Genomic DNA, 25578 nt, shown 5'->3' on the forward strand with positions numbered 1-25578 from the left:
TGTCTCTTTGTCTCTGTCTCTGTCTCTCTCTCTCTGTGTCTGTCTGTCTGTCTGTCTGTCTGCTGTCTGTCTGTCTGTCTGTCTGTATGTATGTATGTGCATGCATACATGACACGATACAAGTGTAGAATTTTGGGTATTGGTTTTCACCTTCTACTGCAGCAGGCTTTCTTTTGGGCCACCAACCAGCTCCCAAATCATGACACGGGAACTTATTATTGGTTATGAATGTTTGGCCTTAGCTTATGCTTGCCCCACTAGCTTTTATAACTTAAATTACCCTGTTTCTCTTCATTTACATTTTGTCTCAGGGCTTTTTACCTTTTTTAATACTGTATGTCCTACTCCATGTCTGGCTGGCTGGCAGCTGCCTACCTAGCTGGCCCCTGGCATCTCCCTTTCTTTCTCCATTGTTCTCTCTTCTCTCAAGCCTAGATTCCTCTTCCTACTTATTCTCTCTGCCCGCCAGCCCCACCTGTCCCTGTATTGTGTAGCTTTTTATTAGACCAATCAGGTGTTTTACTTAGGCAGGCACAGTAAGACAAATGCAACACATCTTTACATAGTTAAACAAATGCAGCATAAATAAATGCCATACACATTTACATAGTTAAAGTAATATTCCCCAACATTCAACCTTGTTTGAGACTGATTCCCTTGTTGGTGACTGTTTGCCAGGCTGGCTGACCCACAGAAGTTCTCCTATCTCTGCCTCCCATCTTGCTGTAGAAGAATAATAGAATTGCAGATTTCTGCTGTCAGGTCTGGCTTTATGTGGGCAATGGGAATCTGAACGTAGGTCCTCATGCTTGTGGGATTCTCATGTCACGATCTACAATTGTGCCATAAGAGTACTGGGATTACAGATGGGTTTTATTTCATCTGTCTTTATACGGATTCTGGAGCTCTGAACTCAAGTCTTGTGCTGATTTATCTTCCTAGCCCCTCATTATGTTTCCTTATACACATTAGTTAAGTGATCAGTAAGCATCATGGAAAACAAGGCTTAGAGGAACTACAGTAGCATGATAGTGGGTATTTAGAGAAAGCAGATAGATGATGAGTTGGAGACCTAGACTAAAGCAAGAATAGCCTTGGTGAAGATAAGAGATAACATTCCAAGCTAAGATCATAGACTGATTTGAGACCCACGTGTGCAGAATCTCCTAATGGAAATTGTAGGTGTTAGTTCATAAATGACCTGGTGAACACATGAGTATATTGAGTAGAGTAGGATGGCTTACTTTCTTTTTAAGTCATTCATTTCTTACACATGTTTTTGTTCTCTAGTTTACAAAGATAAATCATATTTTCAGGAACAAATTCTGATGGGCTAGGCAAAAATGTAAAATATTACCAAAACACATCCTGCTTAGAAGACCAAGGAGAAAGCTGCAGGGAGCTGTGTGCAGCCAGTGCTTCAGAGGGTACAAGTGGCAGACAGGGTTGTTCAGACACTGATTTGATTATCCTTAAGACAGAACTGGGGTGATATTTTATTTGTGCTAAAATGTGATATTTTATTTGTATGTTAATAAATAAAGTTTGCCTGGAGATCAGAGGTCATAGTCAGCCATAAACAGAAGCCAGGCAGTGGTAGCACACACCCTTAATCTGATCACATGGCAGGCAGAGTCTCTGTGTGGTCAAGGACACAGCCAAGCATGGTGACACATGCCTTTAATCCCAGTACCAACCATAGAGACCTGGAGGTCTGTATAGACAGGCAGTGACGAGGAAGTGATGTGGCTGGGCTTAGAACCAATGAGAAGGCAGAACAGGAAGGCAATAAAGGTGCAGGCTAAACAGGAAGAGGCTCTCTGGGGAAGCTACAGCGATGTGGTGAGCTAAGGTTAGTTGGCGGCTATTGCTCTGATCTCTATGGCTTGCACCCCTGTATTTGGCTGTGTGTTTCTTATTTAATAAGATTGTTTAGAAATTCGTCTACACAGAACACTGACAGAAAGGTGTGGGTAGGCTGAGGAGAGCACTGAGCTTTCCTAGAACTTCCTGTGGGCCTTAGTAACAAGCACCCCTGAGAGTTTCCTGGTCTGTCATGTCTAAAACTGTTGGGACACATATCAGCAGTTAATAAGGTTTCATGTTGAATTTTCATAAATATCAAATTGAGATGCCTTAATTATTGTAGAGCTCTGAAATATCTACCTCATTTGAGAGGAATAATGTTCACTTTGAAAGTGATAAATATATTCAAAATCTGAAAGAAAGAGCAAGAAAAGTGGTATTAATTTGCATTTTCCTAAGTTACTTAAGGTATTTTCAAAGATCTGTAACTAAATGTAAGTACTTCTCTTCCAAATTATTATTTATTTCTAGTCATTTAGTCCTTCAAAAATCAGAAGGAAGAAAAGTATTACAGCTTATTCTCCAACAACTGGAACTTATCAAATGAGCCCATTTTCTTCTCCCTCAACCCCCAAAGAACATGAGCGCGGAAAAGGACCATCAAATGGTTAGTTGAACATTCTTTTCCACTTATGGTAAGATTCTTCTAGTTATTGGTTAAATCAAGATTTTGATTTAGTAATATATAGCTCTTGTTGCAGCTGGTTTTTCTCTATTCTCAAGGAATTCAACATAGAAAAGGCTAGAATGTAAATGTTACTTTGGACATAAATGTAAACTTTGTAGGCACTTATTTTAAAATGCTACTGCTGTTCCCTTCCTATGCCATCCATTAAATAGAAATTATGGCCTGACTGCCTTCAGCTACTATCAATTATAATGGGTAGATATGCCCTTAACAAGCTATCCATCATGTGCATAAATTAAAGGGCACAGAACTCAGGGACTGCCATGCTGCAGTTTAAGAGGGGCACTTCTAAATGTTATTTTTATCCATATTGTTCATTTAGCTTTACCCACATTTAGTATATGTTTATATAGTTTACATCTATTGTATTTCAGCTATGAAACTTTTCCATATAGAAGAACCTAATTTTTATATAAAATCATTATTTTAAAACATTCTTCATTTAATTCTGACCATACATATTTGTTGTTCTCTAGTAGTTTACTGCTAAGATCTACATTTAAAGGCACAAGTCTCAACTTCATATGCTTAATTTTTTTTATATTGTAAAAGGTCATGAATCAGTGACATGTCACTTTCTGCAATATAAAATTTTAAATAGGCTCAAATTTAATAAAATGTATTTTAGATATGCTATAACTAGCCGAATTCATATTTTATTGTTTAACATTTATTGGATGTTAAGCATGTACTAGAATCTATGAAGAAATTGGTCTCATTTTACCTACTTTATTTAAATAAACACATAAGATATTAAGCTTTTGAGTGTCTTTGATTTTAGTTTAATCAAATGCTTTTATCCTAAAGCTATTAATATTATGTTTGTTTTCAGAAAATTTATAAAAACCTATATATTTCTCTCAAGTTCTATAGTTTTATATACTTATATATTTTCTTAATTAAAAAATAATAGCTTAGAGAGTGCATATCTCTGTATGAAAATCTCAATAGATTTTAAATTGATACATACTCAATTTCCATATTGAAATTAAATATGGACTTAAGGGAACATTCCTTTTGCTCATAAAAAGATTGGTCACATGATCTCACTTGACATTTATATGGGTAATTATCACATTATAGGTACTAAGTATGCTCTTTTTTAAAAAGTCAAACTGCAGGGGTCTCTGAGGTGCTGGCAATATTCTAATTTTTGACTTATGTGGTGATTACTGATTCACTCTAGTTATTAATTAAAGTGAACATGTATGTTTAATTTACTCTGGTAGCTATGTGTGTATGAGTATATGTATATACATATATACACACAACTATGAATATATATATACATATTTTATACACACATATCACATATAAAACTTTAAGGTCCTGAATTAGATCATGTCATTTGTAATCATACTCCCAATCCTAATAAATCTTCTGCATGCTTTAGAAATAAGAAAACCTACGCAAAGCTACACAGAGAAACCCTGTCTCCTAATCATTATCAGATATCATAAGTTCCAAGTTAGAAAATGTAACTTATAAAGTAATTTAAAATTCAGGTGAAGGACGGGTAGCGGTGGCTCACGCCTTTAATCCCAGCACTCGGGAGGCAGAGCCAGGCAGATCTCTGTGAGTTCGAGGCCAGCCTGGGCTACCAAGTGAGTTCCAGGAGAGGCAAAAAGCTACTCAGAGAAACCCTGTCTCGAAAAACCAAAGAAAAAAAAATTCAGGTGAAGTCATGACCTCCTTTACTATTTCCCCCTTTTAAAATATTGTTCAAACTCTAATGAGAAATTTAAATAACGTTTTATTTCTACTTGCTTCTCATTATACTTGATAATAAACCCCAACCCCTTATACTTAGATTTTGTATGTTCAAGTCTCACAGTTGGAATGTGGAGGTCAGAGGGCAACTTTTGAGCATAAATTCTCACCTTTCACCTTGTTGCACTTGTTTCTGCTGCTGGGCTGCATTCTCTGAGCTAACTGGCGTGGGAGCTTCAGAGTGATTCTCCTCTCTCTGACTCCTGTCTCCTCTGGAGGTACTGGGGTTACAAATGTGCACCACCACACCTACTTTGTGCATGGACTCCTGGGGCTGAACTCAGATCACCAGGGTTCTGTGACAAGCACTTTTACCCACTGAACCCTCTTCCTGACCCTGGAAACCGAAACCCTTATTGGGATTTTAAAAGCCGTTCATCCATCAAGTACCAACCCATTTTTCTTCCCATGTTTTAGCAGCTCTTGTCTTCGTCATGCTGAGCCCTTGCTGACTTTGAATTTTTGGTCCTCCTGCCTCCACCTCAGAAGTTCTGGGATTCCAGGCATGCACCACCATGCCCAGCTTAGGTTAATTATTTTGTGTTCCTTGTTTAAAACAGTGGCTGGCCCTAATAAGTGCCATATGTTAACCAGGGTCGTCATCACCATTACTTGTTCTATCAAGTCTCAGCCACTGAAAGCTATTTTTATTAGTTCCTGGATCCACCAGAAACTTCAAATACAGCTCTGAATGTAGTACAGATTCAGTGATAGTACACTTATAATCAGTGTTTTGTAAAGCTGCACTTAAAAAAAGTCAAGAACACAATTGTTAAAACGTGTGTGTAACCTAGAAAGAAAAATGCCAGTATGATTCCATATTCCTTTAATATATACTGTGTTCCTTTTTGGTTAGTTTTTTCGTTTTTGTTTTTTGAGATTTTTCTAGACAGGGTTTCTCTGTGTAGCCCTGGTTGCCTGTAACTCGCTCTGTAGCCCAGGCTGGCCTTGAACTCATCCATCCACCTGCCTCTGCCTCCCAAGTGCTGGGATTAAAGGTGTGTGCCACCAAGCCAGGCATATGTTGTGTTTACTTTTTAAGTATAATGAAATGAAGAGAGAACTATCAACTGAAAAATGTTATTTTGGGAGATATTTAAAGTCCTATTTAGCAACTGAAAAGTATCTAAAGACCTAAGAAAACCAAGATTTTTGTTGATCCACATATTGGCTAATATATGGTTAATTATTATGAAATAATAAAAATATTTATAAAGGCATTGGACACCTTCTAAAAGTACTAGTAAAATAATCTAGGCTGCCACTGGCTTCTAGGGCTAAAATGTGAAAATGAATTACAAGTTAAGGAAGCAATTTTAATATTTTATTTTGGAGCTTTACTGAGTATATGCAGTGTAGTACAAAATTCAGGAAATTAACTTTTGGTCAAGATTTTTTTTTTTAAGAAAGAAAATGAAAAAACAAAATAGGAAACTTTTTTCTTTCTTACTTCCCTTTTGTTTTTCCCCTCTACTTCCTGTTTAACGTCAGCAGTCTAAATTCATCTCTGTTGTGTGCTTGCTTTCTAAGCTGTATCAGGCAATGCACATCAGTCCAGCCTCTGTCCTCCCAGTTCTGTCTTTCAAATGCTGAATTATAGGTAGCTAAAATTTGGCAATTCAGTCGATTAAAATTGGGCCAATTGTCTCTTTAACATTGTGTTCTTTTCTTTGTTACACTGATATAGGAAAGAAGAAACTGAATAACCTCAGCTCACCTACAAGAAAGGAGTCCACAGCAAAAGACAGTGATGAGTAAGCTTGGTGTTGAAGTTACAGTCACTGAATATTATTCAGGAAAAGCTTGACTTTCTTTAAAGTGGCAATTTAAGAAAAATCATTTATTTTTGTAAATTAGTAGTTTATAACTGGGCTGGATTATTCTATCTATACATGTATTTATTTTACATGATTTTCTTTTTTTAACTCTTTGTTGTTAAGGAAAGTATTTGTGGTGTCTTACAGAGCTTATGTTGTGGAAGTGTATAATGCTTTAATTTTAATATTACTCGAGCCTAGATCTGGGCTGGTGTGTATAGATCAATTTGGGGTCAGACTAAGAATACCTCCATGTAGCTATAAGTTTCTCCGGTCCGACCCGACCCTGCTGTCCCATGTTTCTCTGGTCCCGCCCCACCCCACGGTCCTGCAGCCACTTACAAAATAATCACTCAGAGGATATAAGGTGAAGTTTGGACCAACTTAGAGCTCATGGTGTTATGTTGTAAGTTAATATATCCTCCTCAATTTAGAATGAGTTATGCTGAAATGTTTTCTAAATCATTTATATGGAACTCTCAATCATTTATCTAATTATTCTTTATTAATAAAAATTCAGGAATCAGTTATCTAGGTAAGAAACTGATTGATCAGAGAAGTGGTGGAGAAGCGACCAGTGACCTCCTTTTCTCTCCTTCCTCTATCCAAAAGGGCCAAATATCTCTCCAAGCCCCTCCCTACTATTTCCTGTGCCTCTGTATATGTCCTTAGTCTTCAAACCTCTATGGCTAATTTGTTCAGCTAGCACTGCTCTGAGTCAAGGTAAACTTTATTGGCAGTCTTGGGAATGTCAGAGTGCAATCAAAATATCCCACAACAGAACTCACATTTTCCATTCTAATAGTGTTAGAATCTGCAGTTTTCAACATAACTCATTTCTAAGTTGAGGAGGATATATTAACTTACAACATAAGACCATGAGCTCTAAGTGGGTCCAAACTTCACTTTACATCAGATCAGATGTCATTTGTTTCATAAGTGACTAGTACTGGTTACTAAGTGCTGGTTAAAACACCGTAGTGATGAAGAAGTCCTCTGGGAAGCCTTGCTTAGCATCTCCGACAGCACCTCTTTACTTGCTTTATGGGTTCTCTTCCCTAGCCACATTCTCCATGCCATCAAATGTGTTCATGTTCTTTGCTTCCCTACCCCACAAATACTGTATTTATAAAGTATTGCTCTTTAAAATTCTTTATTACATTTATTTATTGTGTGTGTGCGTGCGCACGCGTGCGTGTGTGTGTGTGTGTGTGTGTGTGTGTGTGTGTGTGTGCGCCCGCACGTGGATAGCCTCTAGGACTCAGTGCTCTCCTTCCATCATGTGGTCTCGGGGATTGAACTCAAGCGCTTAGGCTTGTCAGCAGACCCCTTTATCACCTGAGCCATGTCACCGACCCAGCCAAGTGTTTTACTCCTTACTTTTTCTTTTCTTTTTCGTCAATATTTTTTTTTTTTTTTTTTTAGTTTTTTCGAGACAGGGTTTCTCTGTGTAGCTTTGCGCCTTTTCCTGGGACTCACTTGGTAGTCCAGGCTGGCCTCGAACTCACAGAGATCCGCCTGGCTCTGCCTCCCGAGTGCTGGGATTAAAGGCGTGCGCCACCACCGCCCGGCTCGTCAATATTTTTTTAAAGATTAATCTATTTTTATTTTATGTGTATGATAAATGTTTTGTCTTCAGGTGTAGAAGTTCACTGTGAGAGTGGAGGCTAGAATTTCATTAATTCATTTCATTAATTTCTGTCAACATTTGTTTCTGAAAACCACACCATTTAGTGTTAAAATTATTAAATTTAAGTGGATATACTTTGAAATACATAAAAAATAATTCATTTTAAAATTATTTTTTCCACTTTAAAATTTTTTTCATTCTTATCTGAGATCCGTTTTTAATTTTTTTTAAGATTTCTCTTCCTGTTTTGGAAAACCACTATTGTTTTCTTTTAAGTCTCAAGTTAAATGGAACACATTTATGAATTAGTTCTAAATTATCTTAAAATATTGTAGCAATATTCCCTCATTGTTTTTCCTTTGTGCAAATATCATGTAGTCAAGAGAGGCACGGAAAAAGGAAATTCAAGGTGCCTGTTTCCAGAATGTTCATCAGGCTTTGGTACTTTGGAATCATTGTAGATTCACTGTTAAACCTATACTATCCACATTTTAAGATTTTTTTTAAAGATTTGTTTATTTCATTTTATGTGTATGAGTGTTTTGCCTGCATGTATGTATATGTACCACATGTGTTCCTGATGCCCGAGGAGGTCAGGAGAGGGTGTCACATTCCCTAGAACTGGAGTCACATGCAGTTGTGAGCCACCATGTGGTGCTGGGAACTGAACCCGGGTCCTCTGCAAGAGCAGCAAGTGCTCTTAACCCCTGAGCCATCTCTCCAGCCCTACTCTACACATTTTAAAATTCACTGTGATGGTAAGTCATAAAGGTAGCAGTCAATTTTAAGAGAAACTCATATGTAATAAGAATGCCATTTTCTTTCAAATTTGATTACATTTCATTTATTTGGGAGGGCAAGGGAGTAAGTACATGGGCAGGTCAGAAGACAATTTGATGGAATCCATTGTGTCCTACCATGCGGCTCCTGAGGACTGAACTCAAGCTGTCAGGCTTGGTAGCAGGCATCTTTGCCCACTGAGCCATCTCAGAAGCCCAGAATACCATTTTATTATGAGAATTTTCATCAGTAATTTCCTAGAATATCCTCAAAGTTAATCTGCTCAGATAGAAAGAACGTGTTTAAAAGATGTTCAGTAATCTACACATTAGAATTAAAGGATTAAGATGGTTTATAGAAGTTTGGGTTGAGCTGGGTTGGTTGTTTTTCTTCACAGTAGAGGTATTCTGTCTAAATGACTGATAATTCTCTACAAAGACAGGGCTGGTAATATGGGGAAATTGGATCTGAACCTTACCTCACACTAAAGACAAAATCAACTCCAAATGGATTCAAGGCCTGAGTGTGGAAGCTAAGAGAGTAAATATCTTGGGCTGGAGAGATGGCCTTGAAATTAAGAGCATTGACTGCTCTTCCAGAGGTCCTGAGCATGGCGACTCACAACCATCTCTAATGAGATCTGATTCTCTCTTCTGGCGTGCAGGCAAACATGCAGACAGAACACTGTATACATAATAAATAAGTAAATCTTTTTTAAAAAAAGAGTAAATATCTTAAAAATGTAGAACAGCTTTTATGACCTTGAGATGTCAAAGTACCAACTGAAAATGTGGGATGATAAGCTGGACTATTTTGAAGCTTTTTTATCTTAATATTTGTATTATACTGTGTGATGTGGTGTGGTGTGGTGTGTGTGTGTGTGTGTGTGTGTGTGTGTGTGTGTGTGTGTGTGTGTGTGTGACCATCCACACAGAGGTCAGAGTACAACTTGCAAAAGTCCATCTCTCCTTCTGACATGTGGGTTCAAGGATCAAATTCAGGTCATTAAGCTGGGCAGCAAGCACCTTTAACCACTGAGACATCTCATTGACCTGAAACTTCATTTTGTAAAAGGATCTTTTTAATAATTTCATAATCACTCCTTTATTGAAGAACTGCCATATTCTTACATAACTCCATTCTCTGGAGTTATATACATACTGTATACATATATGTATGTATGTATGTATGTATATGGATGGGTTATTAGAATGGCATAGGTTGTGGTCCAGCTGTCTCCCAACATAAGGTCCAAGAATCCAGTAGTTACACAGTCCACAAGGCTGGATGCCTCAAGTGGTCTTCAGTACACACTGGAATCCTAAAGAAGTAGGCTCTAATGTCAGGGAAGGGATGGGCTGGCCAGGGAGAACTAGAACAAGCCAGCAAAAAGAGCCAGCTTCCTTTTTCCACGTCCATACTTAGGCAGAAGGTGTGGCCCAGACTAAAGGTGGCTCCTCCCACCTCAAAGATCTGGATTAGAAGTGGGTCTTTCCACTTCAAATTACTTAATTAAGAAAAGAGTGTGCCTAGCCATTTGAGTTTTAGTTAATTCCAGATGTAGTCAAGTTGACAAGCAAGAACAACCATCACAAGTTCATAGGGGGGAAAGGTGTTTTACAGCTACAAACAAGAGTTCTCACTGATAAACTGTTTACAGATATTATTTCTAAGCTGTCAGCAACTTAAATTTTTATATGAATGTTGTTGCATGTACAAGTATGCTTGCATGCATACATGTTCATACTTGCATGCATGCAGAGGCCAAAGGTTGGCATTGGGCATCTTTCTTGGTTGCTCTCCACTATATAGATATTGGGGTAGGGGCAGAGTTGCCTTGCTCACTTGAACCCAGAGCTCCTCAATTGCTCGCTTAATTTGGGAAAGGTACTACTAGGTCCTTTTGGGGATATTACATTGTGTAGTTCCTGGAAGCCTCATGCACATCTGACTCTTGTGAGGAGACCCTTATAGTTTTTAAGATAGCAGACCTCAGGGCTCAACCCTACCCACATCACTCCCTGAAGGTCAACAAGAAGGAGCATCATTTCTTTGAGGTGTGGCAGGGCAGTATTTTCCCATGAAAAAAGCAACAAGAAATAAGATGTCCCTTTACTAAAGTAGTGTACCTGGCTGCACTTTGCATTCGGGGGGCACTTAGACATGTTTATCCTTTTGGTATTATGACATAACATTGTGTCTACAAAGTTCACATTTGAGAACTGTATAATTATTTAAAAAATCAAAAAGACAACTCATGTTTGATGGCAGTTTATGACTTTGTGTTGGCCATACTCAGTCCTTGGCCACATGTCCACACACACCTGAAAGTCCCTATTCCTGTAGGATTTGGGCTACCATCTCAAACTGAAGTTTCAGTATTAAGCAAATAGGCCACAAGACAGATGACTTCTAATTGAAATTCATATTAATGCAGTAAAATTTTTAAAGAAAATATCTTCCCTAACTCCTCTGCCCTCCAGTAACCTTCATCTTTTGGCGTATGCTGTCGTGTCCACAGTCCTTCCTGCTGTTATTGCTTGTGTTCTGCTTAGTCTAAACATACTGTGTGCTGTGTATGGAAACTAACCTATCATTCATCTTTAATAACTGAAATTTTAATGTGTCAGCACTGACGTAATCTTGAAAAGCTTTTAAATAAATTCTCTGGGTCCTTATAAAGTCAATGCTATAGATTTGTGCTGTCTCAAACAGTTATGTAGCTAAAAAGCATTTGAAATGTGGCTAGTCTGAATGAGATGTTTCAGTGTAAATACATACCAGACATGAAAAATACAAATATATCTCAGAAATTTTTATATTAATTACATGTGTAAGTAATAATACTTCGAATATTTTGAGCTAAATAATGTTATTAAATTTTAACTATTTCTTTTTATTCCTTTTAATACAGCTACTAGAAGAGTATATTTGTGACCTTACATTGCTGTTATACTTGATATGTATTAGTAGATGGTGAGGAGATCTCAAAATTAGAATATAACCTGAAATTGCAACAATGAGGAAATGATTAAGTTATCTTTGGCTTGTTTATTCCATAGTATATATATATTCAGCCTTTAAATTTCATACATTTATGGTGTATATACTCCCTCAAAAGTTAAACAGAGCTGGGCGGTGGTGGCACACGCCTTTAATCCCAGCACTCGGGAGGCAGAGGCAGGTGGATCTTTGTGAGTTTGAGGCCAGCCTGGTCTACAGAGCGAGATCCAGGAAAAGGCGCAAAGCTACACAGAGAAACCCTGTCTCAAAAAAACCACACACACACACAAAAAAAAAAGTTAAACAGGTGTAGTGGTCCATGCCATGATTCCAGCACTCTAGAAGCAGAAGCAAGAGAACTGCTACATATTTGAGGCCAGCCTGGGCTACATAGCCCTTTCCAAGCCAACCAGACTTACATTTTAGCACTCTTTCTCAAAAACAAAACAAAGCAAAAAAAAAAAAAAAAAAAAACCACTCCCCTCTCCCAAAAAAGTTTATATTTTAAGTAAAGAAAACATGATTTAAAACCCGTGGTTCTCAACCTTCCTGATGCTGCATCCCTTTAATACAGTTCCTCGTGTTTAGTGACCCCCAACCATAAAATTATTTTGTTGCTACTTCATAACTGTAACTTTGCTACTGTTAAGAATGGTAATGTAAATATCTGATATGCGACTCCCAAAGGGATCACAACCCACAGGTTGAAAACCGCTGATTTAAACTTAAAAAAATAAAGTTTAAATCCTAAGGAAAAAATTTCCAACCTACTGATTAGTAATGAGATCACAAGGTAGAATGTAAGTAGTTTTTTTCCCCTTTATTTCAAATTTAAGAGATTGCTTTTGTATCTTTTTCACACTGAACTAAGTTCCTAGGCAGCACGGCCCTGCAGTCTCAGACCATAGTAAGTGAACAGTGGGATGTTACCTCAAGAAGGATGTATGGAAAGGAGAGAGGCAGCTGTGTCTCCCCTCTCACAGATGGATGGGAATGGAAGCAGGAACGAGCAGACTCTGAGAAGATGATTAATAATGTGTGTTGTGCTTATAAAGGAATGTCAAAATGAAGGGGGAACATTTACATATGTTACCTCCTTGACATGTGAAGAAAGGGCTAGAGACCAGAATCTGTCTCTTGGACTAGAATTACAGCCCTGTGACCTGACACATTTATGTGCTTATTCTTAGTAACTATGCTTGTCTGTTCATGCCTAGATTCATGGTGTTGCTATCTAAAATTGAGAGATCATCAGAAAAGACCATGGAGATAATGAAAAAATTAAGTAGTATACAGGTTTGCACTTTTCTTATATAATTTTACCTCCACTATCTGTTTTGAAAAGGATAAAAAAGAAGCCTTGTATTTGAGAATCCAGTCTAGTCAAGAGTTTGCAGAGTATATATTTAATTTATTTCTCACGGGAATCTCCTTGGTTATAATACATAATGGTTATCTGTAATATTTTAGTAATAGCTGACTTTTTCTCATTTAAAAGTAATTTTTTAGATGATGTTTAAGGGTTTTTTGTTGTTGTTGTTGTTGTTGTTGTTTTGTTTGTTTGAGATAGGGTCTCACCATGTAGCTCTGGCTCCTAGAACTCAACCATGTAGACCAGGCTGGCCTCAAAGATCCACCTACTTCTGCCTTGAAAGTGCTAGAATTAAAGGCATGTATCACCACACCTGGCATGTTTAAGTCTTTTAAAAATAATAACTTAAAAAAAAAACTGCTCTTAACTGAGCATAGTGATATACTATACTCCCTTAATCCTCACTCACAGGAGGCACAGGCTGGCAGATCACTCTCCTGAGTTCGAGGCCAGCCTGGTCTACATATGAGTTCCAGGACAGCCAAGACTACATAGAGAAATCCTATCTCAAACCTCTACCACCACCACCCAAAAAAAAATTAGTATTATTGAGTCATGATAGGGCTTGATATACTTGATTTACTAGGAAAACTCAAATTTCCTAATTTAAGATTTTTTTTTAAATGAAGAATACAATGTATTGTATTCCCTTTGTAAATAATCTCTTAGCCATAGAGAACTTGCTTAACTCACTAAAAATAGTTTTCTTTTAGGCTTTGGAGAACAACAGACAACTTGAAGATCTCATTGGCATTTCCCTAGTACCATGTTTCTTAAAAAGAGAAGTGGAGAAAACCAGAGAACTAAGTAAGAAAGATTAATGTATTTTTAAAGATTTTTAAAAATTTATGTATTTTATGTATATGGGTGTTTTGTCTGCATGTCTGTCTGCATACCTGAAGAGGGCATTGGATTCCATTATAGGTGGTTGTGAGCCACCATGTGAGTGCTGGGAAATGACCTTAGGACCTCTGGAAGAGCAGCCAGTACTCTTAACCACTGGGCCATCTCTCCAGCCCCTGTATTTTTAATGTTAGTAATTTTAAAGATAAACCTCCTAATGTTTCTCAAGTTTCAATCTGATAGATCACACATATTCAAAGCTGTCCAGATAGAAGTACTGTTACCTCATTAGAAAAGGAGGTATGTGTGCTTTATCAGGATATGTTGTTTGATGGCTTCCTCTTGAATGTGGAAGAAAAGATTGCTCATTGGAGACTGCTTAGCAGTCTTCCTTTATACTGAGCTCATTTTCAGAGGAAGATAATAAGAGGGCACTGTGTTGTGCTTGATACCTATAGTATGTATCACTTTGAATTATTTTTTTTCCTAAAGAGTTGCTTCTTCCAAATAATGAGGAATTATTCGTTTATATTCCATGTTGGTTTGTTCATAGCCCAGGCTGTCCTTGGATTCACTATGCAGCCCAGGGTGTTCTTGAAATCACAGCAATCCTCTTTTTTTTTTTTTCAGCCTCTTGAATGCTGGGGTTATAGGTGTGTGCCAACCACACTCAAATATTTCATGTCAATTCTTAAAAAAAAAAAAAAGATTGTGTGTGCCTTTATGTTTGTATTGAAGAGTGTATATTTAAGTGTGCATGCAGGTGCTGTGCACAGCTGTGTGCAAGCATGGAGTGTCCTATCACTGTCTGTTCCTGTAAATCGGGGTTTCTCTGTGAGCCTGGGGCTTACGTTTTCTCATCTAGGCTGGAAGCCAGCAAGTCTTAGGCATCTTCCTGTCCCACCCTACTTAGCTGGGAATATAGTCATGCTTAAGATTCTCAGCTTGTTGGATGGGTGCGGAGACCCGAATTCTAATTCTTATAATTGCTCAGCAAGCTGTCTTCCCATTAAGCCATCTCTGCAGCCCTTTCTGTTACTTCCTAATGTGAGGGTGGTTTTGTTTTGTTTTTTCTCTTACAGTGACAAGAGTCACAGAGCAAAAGCTGTTTGAGAAGAAGAGTTCACGAATTCCTCCCAGAGGTAGGATTGTCTTTTAGTCTACTACATAAAGAAACGGCGCTGGAGAGGTGGCTCGTCAGTGGAAAGCACTGATCACTCCTGCAGAGGACCTGGTCTCGGTTCCTAACAGCCCATGTGGTGGTGCACAGCCATCCATAACTCCAATGCCCAGGGCTCCAGTGCCTTCCTCTGACCTCTGTGGGCACCAGGTGCACATACGGTGCTCAGATTACATGTAGGCAAAACACTCACACTCATAAGATAAAATAAATCTTTTTAAAAAAGAGAAATGTCTTCATATCATTTCACAAACTAAGACCTAACAGTGTACACACACACACACACACACACACACACACACACACACACACACACACGACACATGAAGGCCAGAAGAGGGCTCATATTATTTTTTAAATCCATTCATTTCATTTAAAAATATTTGTAATAGATTAATAAGAAGACCATGTCTGGTGAAATCTACTTTCCTGATGGCTGAATTTTAAAATGCTTTTTGAAATACAGTTTTGCCTTTTTATTGTAATTTCTTTTTAGAATGTTAATAATCTTTAATTTTTAGTGGTAGAACATTTTTTAAAGCATTTAAAGTAATTAGTATCCTGGAAACTTTCAAACCATTAGTGATCCTTTGACAATTGATCTACTAAGATCTTATACTTTTGATCGTTTAATACTGTGGAAAACTAAGCAGGTTTTCCATTTCCACAGATGATACACACTATACATAAGTAAGTACTACAACCTTTTTAGACCAACTTGAACATCAGCATTTTATGGGGGGGAGGATTGCCCTTTTACTTTTAAATTTTTTAGCATTTATAAATTGTGCAAAATGCTGGGTTTCGTTTTGACAATTCCATTCATATATAAAACATCTTATTTTACTTACCACATATGTTACCCTGTCTTACCCACCCATCCCCCTCCTCTGTCTGTGTATGTGCAGGTGTGTGTGCCTCTGTCCCTTGCTGGCTGCAGAAGTGGGCATTGGATGTCCCTAGAAGCTTCCCTTCTACTTCATGTCCCCTCATTATTTTTTCTTCAGATTCTGCACATGAGAGAACACATGGTGATAGTTATCTTTCTAGGTCAGATTTATTTCACTTAACAAGATATCTCTAGTTCCATCCACTTTCTTGCAAATAATCTGACTTTGTTCTTTTTTTTCCTCCCCTGGAAACTATTAGAGTGCTCTGAGATTCCTACACATTTCTTTTTGTAGATATAAGCACTCTTATGAAATTTTAATGAAGGAAATTTTATGCAGTGTCTTCAAGTGTAGCATTAAGCTAAGTAAATTATGATGTATTCATAGAAAACAATTTGCTACAGCCATTCAAAGTCTTCCTTTAGAAGATTTTAATGGCCATATGCAATATGATTTCAGTTATGTACCCAAACTATAAAAAAATGTGTATGGTCCTATACTGGCTGGTTTTATGTCAGCCTGACACAAGGTAGAGTCATCAGAGAGGAAGGAGTCTCAGTTGAGGAAATGCCTCTATAAGATCCAGCTGTAAGGCCTTTTTCTCAATTAGTGATCAGTGGAGAAGGGCCCTGCCCATGGTGCATGGTGCTGTCCCTGGGCTGGTGGTCCTGGGTTCTATAAGAAAGCAGGCTGAACAAGCCATGGGGAGCAAGCCAGTAAGCAGCACCCCTCCATGGTCTCAGCATCAGCTCCTGCCTCCAGGTCCCAGCTCTGCTTGAGTTCCTGTTCTTACTTCCTGCAGTGATGAACTATGGAAGTGTAAGCTAAATACACCCTTTCCTACAAAACTTGCTTTTTGGTCATGGTGTTTCATTGTAGTAATAGAAACCCTAACTAAGACAGGTCCATACATGCTTATATGTGCATATAAATATATATGTTTGAATCACAATATATTGTGTATACACATTCTATTTTAGATTTTCACTGTGTTGATTTATGGTCTTAGGATAAAAGGACATCTGGATACAAGTATATATTGTATGTTGAGCTTAACCACCTATCATACCTTTCTCTCCCATTCTTACCATTATTTTCCCTAAATGTTTTCATTTCTACTTCATGTCACATATGTGTGCATGATGTTATATGTCTATATAAAACCTGGCAATCACAATTAAGCAAAATCATGGGATATTTAGCATTCTAAGACTGGATTGATAGTCATGTTCAGTTGCATCCATCTTCCTGCAAACAACATAACTGCATTCTTGTTCATGGCTGAACTTTTTCTGCTGTCTGTGTGTGTGTGTGTGTGTGTGTGTGTGTGTGTGTGTGTGTGTGTGTGTCCACTTTTAGCTTTCTGAGAAACCTCTTAAATGGCTTCCCAAGTGACTGGACTAGTGTACAGCCTGTCCAGCAGTTGATAAGGGTTCCTGTCTCTCCACATAATCACCTGCACTTGCTATTATTTGCTATTATTTGTTTTCTTTTTTGTTTTTTTGTTTTTTTGTTTTTTTGTTTTTCAAGACAGGGTTTCTCTGTGTAGCTTTGCGCCTTTCCTGGAACTCACTTGGTAGTCCAGGCTGGCCTCGAACTCACAGAGATCCACCTGCCTCTGCCTCCCGAGTGCTGGGATTAAAGGCATGCACCACCACCGCCCGGCTATTATTTGTTTTCTTATAACTTCTGTTGTGACTGGGGTGAAATGGAATATTATAGTCTTAATTTGCATTTATCTGATATCTAATGACATTGAAGGTTTTCTTACATGTTTATTGGCCATTTGTATTTCATCTTTTGAGAACTTTCTGTTCATTTCATTAGCCTACTGTTTGATTAGGTTATATGATGTCTTGTTTCATTTTTTGAATTCTCTCTGTATTCTAGATATTAGTTCTATATCAGATGTATAGCTAGCAAAGATTTTTCTTCCATTTTATATCCTGCCTCTTCATTCAGTTAACTGCTTGTCTTGCTGTGCTTTTTAGTTTCACGGGGTTCCTTCCATTTGTTGATTGTTGATATTATTTCCTGGGTGCCTTAGTCAAGAAGTAATTGCCTGCCTAAATCATCAAAGTGCTTTCTCTCATTTTTCCATGACAGTTTCAGAGTTTCAGGTCTTAAGATCTTTGATACATGTGGAGTTGATTTGTTTGTTGGGGGTGTTGGGGAAGTTGCTTTTTTGTAGAGGGTGGGATATAGGGATCTAATTTTTGTTCTTGTACATAATCAGTTTTCTCACCATATTTGTTGAAGATGCTGTTTTTCTCTGGTGCGTATGCCTGGCATCTTTGTCAAATTCAGATAGCTGTAATTGTGTGGATTCATGTCTGAGTCTACTGGTTTTTGTTTGTTTGTTTTTGTTTTGGGTTATTTGTTTGTTTGTTTTTGTTTTTGTTTTTGAGACAGGGTTTCTCTTTGTAGCTTTGGAGCCTGTCCTGGAACTCGCTCTGTAGACCAGACTGGCCTTGAACTGAATCTACTCTTTTATTCCACTGATTTATGGATCTGTTTTCATGCCAGGACCCATTGCTGGTTTTGTTGCTGCAGCTCAGTAGAGTGACTTAAAACGAAGTGAAATGATAATACCAGCATTACTAGTTTGTTTGTTTGGTTGGTTGGTTGGTTTTTCAAGACAGGGTTTCTCTGTGTAGCTTTGTGCCTTTCCTGGAACTCACTCTGTAGCCCAGGCTGGCCTCGAACTCACAGAGATCCGCCTGCCTCTGCCTCCCGAGTGCTGGGATTAAAGGCGTGCGCCACCACCGCCCAGCTCAGCATTACTATTTTTGCTCAGAATTGCTTTTGCTTTCTGGGGTCTTCTGTGCTTCTATATGAATCTTAAGGGGGTTTTACTGTTTTTTTTTTCTATTTCTGTGAAAAATAACATTAGAATTTCAAGACGGTTGCATTGAATTTGTAGATTACTTTTGATAAGGTAGCCATTTTCACAATATTAATTATTCTAATCCATTAATATGGGAGATCTTTCCCACTTCTATGTTGTCTTCGGTTTCTTTCTTGGGTACTTAAAAGTTTTAATTGTAGAAATCTTTTACTTTCCTTGGTTAGGTTTATGCCAAGGTACTTTTCTTTTTTTTAGACAATTGTGAATAGGATTGTTCTTGATTTTTCCCCCTTTGGTTTATTTGTTATTTTAATATTGGAAGGCTGCTGGGTTTTGTATGCTAATTTTGTATCCTGTCACTTCCCTTATCAGATCTAAGAGTTTCCTGGTTGTCTATAGCATCTCATGTACAAAATCACCATTTGGAAATGGGGCTTCTTGATCTTCTGCCTTTTGTATCTGCATCCTTGTATTTCCTTTTCTTGCCTTATTGCTTCAGCTAAGTCTTTAAGTAGTATATTGAAGATAAATGGAGAAATTGTCTTGTTCCTCATACTAGTGGAAATGCTTTTGAGTTTTTCTCCATTTAGTATAATGTTGGTAACAGGTTTGTCATGTGCAGTCCTATTATATTGTGATATATTCCTTTTATTGCTAATTTCTTTTGGGATTTTATCATGGACTTTTGTTAAAATCTCCCTTTTCCACATCTGTTGAGATGATCAGGTGATTTCTGACCTTGAGTCTATTTATATGATATATTTATTGATTTCCATATGCAGAACCTTTCCTGCATCTCTGAACCAAGCCAACTTGGTCATGGTGTGCAGAGAGCCTGTAAGGCCTTCAGCACTTGGGATGCCCACATAGGATTTGCTTTTCGAATATGGTCAGTTTATTCACACAAACATTCCTTATAATGTCATACTAATAGAAAAATTAAACAGACATCTTACCAAGTGGGGAATGGTTTTTTGGGCAGGAATGCTGCTGCAGGGTTCCACTGGGAAATCTTCTCTGGTGAGGATGCTTTGGAAACTTGCAGATGTGAAAGTCCTTCAACTGTGGCAGGCAGGAGGATGACAGGTGGAGGTCCAGGATGTCCTTGAAAGTGTAGGTCAATGGCTAGTGCCAACAGGTGGGCCTGTGTGGCCCCAGCCACAGTGCTGGAAATTCCAACAGTCACTGAGGCCAGGGCCACACAAAGTCTCAAGTCCTCTTGTTGATGGGTATCAACACAGAGGCTAGAGAAGCCTTGGCTAGGAAGCACAGGTGTGATCCTAGAGACCATTCCTAAGGTTTCAATTGTTGTATCATTTCATTGGGCAGTAGCTTTGCGCTCTCAGGGCTCACAGCTTGGTGCCTGTTCACTAGCACAATCCTGCTACCTTAGGTCCCGTCTCTGAACTGCTTGGTCAGGGACTCTGAACTTGCCTGTCAGGGACTTGCTTTTGAGGCCCAGCTCTTATCAGAGCTATCTGGTGGCGAGTTCAGGTATCACGTTATTTCATATCATATCAAATGGTTTCTGAGTGACACAAAATGGCGTTAAAGCTATGTTCGTAACATGGTGAATGCTTGTTTTGATGTGTTCTTGAATTGTTTGCAGATATTTTTTTGAGAACTTTTGTATCTTATCAGGGAGATTGGTCTAGAATTTCATTTTTTGTGCATGTCCTTTTCTGGCTTTGGCATTAGCCTGATACCAGCTTTGTAAAAAGTTTGGCTGCATCTCTTCTCTTTTGAGCTGATGGAATAGTTTGAGAAGTCCTAGTGTTAGTTTTTCTTCAATGATCTGGTAGAATTCAGCAGGGAATCCATCTGTGTCTGGACTTTTTTTAGTTGGGATATTATTTATTACTATTTCAATATCATTGTTTGCTATAATCTGTTTAAATGATTTCTTTTTTCTTGGTTTAATTTTGGTAGGTCATACATATCTAGAGATTATCCATCTTTAGATTTTTCCAATTTAGTGAAATATTAGTATTTAAGATATGTCCTATTGACGTTCTGAATTCTATCAGTATTTATTGTAATGGTTCCCTTTTCATCTCTCATTTCATTAATTTGAGTGTTGTCTTTTTTGTTTTTGTTAGTTTCACTAAGGATTTGTCAAAGCTTTATCTTTTCAAAGAATCAACTCTTTGTTTTATTGAGTCTTTGCATTGTTGTTGTTTGTGTTTTTGTTTTTCATTTTCATTTCATTAATTTCTGCCCTGACCTTTATTTCTTTACCTGATTTTAGGTTGCCATTTTCTTGTTTTCCCAAGGCCCTAATGTACATCATCATGTTAGAAATCTAGATTTTTAGAGTAGTTGTAAACTTCCTTAATAGAATTATTTTCATAGGGTTGTTTTTTTTTTGGTATGTTGTATTTTTATTTTCATCCAATTCTTGGAATTTTTAAATTTCGTTCATGAGTCTCTCAGTGAGCCATTCATCATTCAGTAGTGTGTTGCTCAAACTGTATACTTTTATATAGGTTCTATAGTTTTCACGTTGTTGATTTCTATTTTATCCCATTGTGATCAGATAACATATAAGAAATTATTTCAGCTTTCTTGTTGTTGTTATAATTTGCTTTGTATTGTATTAAATAATCTACTTTAGAGAAAGTTCTGTGTTGTGCTGTTTAGAGTGTGTATTACTCAGTGTATGGTTGGATGTCTGTAGGTTCATCTGTTAGATCCATCTGATCTAGGATGTCAGTTAACTCAGATGTTTTCTTGTTTATTTTTTGTCAGAGTGACTTGTATGTTGATGAAAGTGGGCTGTTGATGTTACCTGCTGTGACAGTTTGAATAGAAATGGCTCCCATAGGCTCATATATTTGAATGCTTGGTCCTTAGAGAGTGGCACTGCTTGACAGGGAGTGGCCTTGTTGGTGTAGGCGTGGCTTTGTGGAGGAAGTGTGTCATTTGTGCGGGCTGGGGGGATGGGCTTTGAGGTTTCAGAGGCCCAAGCCAGGCCCAATGGCTCTCTCTCTTCTTGCTCCCTGCCAATCCTGATAGAGAACTCTCAGCTACCTCTCCAGCACCATGTCTGCCTACATGCCACCATGCCTCCCACCATGATGATAATAGATTAAACCTTTGAAACTATAAGCCAGCCCCAATTAAATGTTTTCCTTTATAAGAGTTGCCATGGTCATAGTTGCAAAAACAGAACATTGATTAAGATGTTACTATTATTAACATTAATATTATCATTACTTATTATTAATTAATGTTGTGGGATTCATCTTAGTTTCTACTTGTAGTAGTATTTGATTTGTGAACTTAGGTCCACCCATGTTCAGTGCATGTGTGTTTAAAATGGCAGTGTCCTCCTGATGGAGTTGCTTTAATCTGTATAATGTAATCTTCTTTATCTCTTCTAATTTTGGTTTAAAGTCATTTTTCAGATATTAGAACAATGGTACCTGCTTGTTCCTAGTTCCATTTTCTTAGAATATGTTTTTCCATTCTTTCACCCCAAGGTAGCATCTGGCCCTTTTGTTTTTGTCTTGTTCATGTGTGATGTTCGTACATATGTATGTTAATGTTCACACAAACACATGGTTTGATGTTGGGTGTCTTCTTGATTGCTTTCCACCTACTATATTGAGACGGGGTCTCACTTGAACCCAGAGCTTGCCCATTTGGCTAGCCTAGTTAGCAAATTTGCCTTGAGATCTCTTATCTCTGTCTTCTGTGTACAGGCATTACAGGTGAGCCACCCCATACCCCTCCTGGCATTTACATGAGTACTGGGATCCAAACTCTGGTCCTTGTGTTTGCACAGCAAGTGCTTTACCTGTTAAGCCCAAATATTTGGAGTGAAGTGTGTTTTTAGAGGCAACAAACAGATGGATCTTGCTCTGTAACTCAACTGGCTAGTCTATCTTTTGACTAGGACATTGAAACCATTAGTATTCAGAATTATTACTAAAAGATATTGTAAGCATTGCAGCTCAGAAGGAAAGGTATCCTGGCAGTTGAGCTCAGATGGAAAGGTATCCTGGCAGTCAGGAGCCAAGGACTACTACAAAGTCACCCTAAGCATAAAGCTTACAGCCCTGCTCCAGGGAAAGATTTCCCCAATGCAAGTGTAACAACTCTGTTCCAGCAGGGAAGAGTTTCAAACCCCCTGCAAAGTTGTTATAGTTCTGCTCTGCTCTGCTCCAGAGAAGTGTTTAAGGTCTGCTCAGCTAGGGGGAATTTTCCCCAGTGAAAATTTTACAGTTCTGCTCTGCTCTGCTCTGCTTTGGCTCATGCTCTGCTGTAGGCAGACTTTTCTTTCCCATCTGCCAGTTCCCAAATGACTGACATGGAGACTCAATAGTAAGTATAAATGCTTGGCCATAGCTCAGGCTTATTACTAACTAGCTCTTGCAACTTAAATTAACCCATTTCTATTATTCTACATTCTGCCACGTGGCATCACCTCTCTTTCACCTTGCACCTCCTGTTTCCTCCTCTGTCTGGCTGGTGACTCCCCTGACTCCACCCTTCTTCTTCCCAGTGTCCTTAGTCTGGTTTTCCTGTCCAGCTATTAGCCAGTCAGCTTCTTTATTAGACCAATCACAGTGTAATTTACACTGTGTACAAAAGAATTATTCCACAGCATTGCTCTGCCCTGCTTCAGCTCTGTTGACAGTTGTTACAGCTGGGATCACTCCAGTGAAAATGTCACACCACACAACAAAACTCACTTGAGATTTATTGGGAAGGAAGAATCTAGGAGGGTGGCTGTCTCTAGGGAGAAGCACAGCAAATTGAACAGGGTACAGAGCTTATATAGCATTTCTTAGGGGATGCGGGGGCAGAGCTTTCCAGGATGGCTTGGAATTAGTAGATTTTTGTAGTCTTATTCTGAGTCAAGCTTAGGGATTAGTAGGATTCTGTGCTCAGGGACCTCAGAGATTGGTGGGATTCTGCAGCCCGACTCTGGGGCAAGCTCAGGAATTGGTGAGATTTCAAGCCCTGGTCTTAGGGTCAAGGCCGTTGGCCCTTTTCACCCTACAAGTATTACAGGTGAGCCACCATACACTCCTGGCATTTATGTGGGTACTATTGAAAACTTGTATTTCTGTCATTTTGTTGATTATTTTTTTAGTGTTTGAGATTGTCATAGTCTTTACTTGCTAAACGATTATTCTGTTGTGGTTTATTATTTCCTATAATATGGATGAGTTTGTCTTTTTCTTTATTCTAAAGGATTCCTTCAAGTATTTAGTGTCAACGCTGGCCCTCATATCTGGCCTAATGCCAATAAGTTGGGAGTACAAAAGCTCTATGTCACACCGTCAAACCCCATGGGCTGGAAGGGTGCTCAGCTGTGTGTCACAAATCTCTTTATCCTATTTGTATCATGGAAAGTGTTTTTTCTTCAATTATGTCAAATAGTTTTTCTGTGTGTAGGATTCTGGGTTAGTGATCCATCCTATCTTTTAAAGATTCTCTTGAGGAATTCGTTATTATTCTAATGGGCCTGCCTTTTATGTGACTTTATGTTTCTTATAATTTACAACATTCTTTGTTTCATATCTTTAATGTTTTATTCACAATATGATATAGGAAAGTTCTGTTCTTGTCTTTTTTCCTAACTTCTCCTGTGCCTGACTGAGCATCTCTTTCCTTAGATATGAGAAATATTCTGCATACATTTAGTTGAAAATGTTTTCTGTGCCTTTCACATGAAATTCTTCTCCTTCTCCATGCTCATGATTTGTAGATTTGGTCTTTATCCATAGAGTCCCATACATTATGTTTACCCTTTCTTATTAATTCATCTTTGTCATTGTCTGCATATTCCAATTCATCTATCTTGTTTTCACTCCTACTGTTCTGTTCTCCCCCTAGCTGTATTCTACTTATTCTTTGGAGCTTCCTATTTGATGTAGTGAACTTGGAATTTCTTGTATTTCACTTGTTTTTTGTTTTTCTTATTCTACTTTCATATCCTATGTTGACTTGTTTCTTTTTATTTTATGTGTGTGGATATTTGGCCTATATGTATGTCTGTGTATCACATGCATGTCGTCACTATGGAAGCCAGAAGAGGGGATTGGATCTCCTGGAACTGGAGTTACAGGTGGTTTTGAGCCTCTGTCTAGGTTCTAGAAATTGAACACAAGTCCTCTGCAAGAGCAATAAGAACTCTTAACTGCTGGGCCATCTCTCTAGCCCCTCAATCTTATTTTTTGAGATAAGGCTTTTACTGAACCTGGAATTTCTTGGCTTGCCCAGACTGGCTGGCCAGCCAGCTCTCAGGATCCACCTGTCTCTTCCCTTCCAGTACAGGGGACACAGACATACACACCATGCCTGGATTTTATGTGGGTGCTGGGGATTAGACTGACTGAGCCATCTACCTAACCCCACACTCCTTTATTTCTTTAGCTATTTTTGTTCTCATAGAATTCACTCAGGTGTTTATTTATGTCCTCTTTGATATTTTTGAATAATTTACCATCATTCTTTTGAATTAATTATTTGGGATTTCATATAACTTACTCTCATTAAAGGACATTACTGTGGGATAAATGATTTTTTTGGAGGAATCATTTTGCCTTGAACTTTCATGTTTCTTGTGTTTTTACATCAAGACTTGCACATCTGGTAAATCTTTGGGTTTTGTTGTTGTTGTTGTTGTTCTGAATCACCTGTGTTCTTTCAGTTGAAGTGATCGCAGTGTAGGAAAGTGACTGGATTGTAGTAAGGTTATGGTGTTGTTTTCTGCTAGACTCCATGTCTAGCTTAGTAGTTAGACCCTCAACCCATATGTTCAGGCACCAGGCTTACTCCCTACTACACCCCTGAAGGTAGAACACTGTTTGCAAAAGTAATCATTATCAAAGATAGGCCAGCCCAATGTGAAAATACAGCAACGATCAAATAAAAAAC

At 38.2% G+C, this 25578-nt stretch overlaps 1 protein-coding gene across 2 annotated transcripts in view; it reads left to right on the forward strand.

Annotated features, from left to right (window-relative positions):
* Positions 1-25578, forward strand: part of Itgb3bp (integrin subunit beta 3 binding protein) — an 81036-nt gene that overhangs the window by 23169 nt on the left and 32289 nt on the right. For both annotated transcript variants that reach the window (XM_052715598.1, XM_052715599.1), the window contains exons 3-7: positions 2338-2473; positions 6012-6078; positions 12772-12850; positions 13640-13733; positions 14852-14911. In XM_052715598.1, coding sequence (XP_052571558.1) covers positions 2338-2473; positions 6012-6078; positions 12772-12850; positions 13640-13733; positions 14852-14911 — 436 coding nt within the window. The remainder of the gene's footprint in view (positions 1-2337; positions 2474-6011; positions 6079-12771; positions 12851-13639; positions 13734-14851; positions 14912-25578) is intronic.

This window comes from Peromyscus californicus, unplaced genomic scaffold (genome assembly GCF_007827085.1).
Source record: "Peromyscus californicus insignis strain IS unplaced genomic scaffold, ASM782708v3 Scaffold_5__1_contigs__length_169319896, whole genome shotgun sequence".
In the NCBI taxonomy this organism is placed as follows: domain Eukaryota; kingdom Metazoa; phylum Chordata; class Mammalia; order Rodentia; family Cricetidae; genus Peromyscus; species Peromyscus californicus.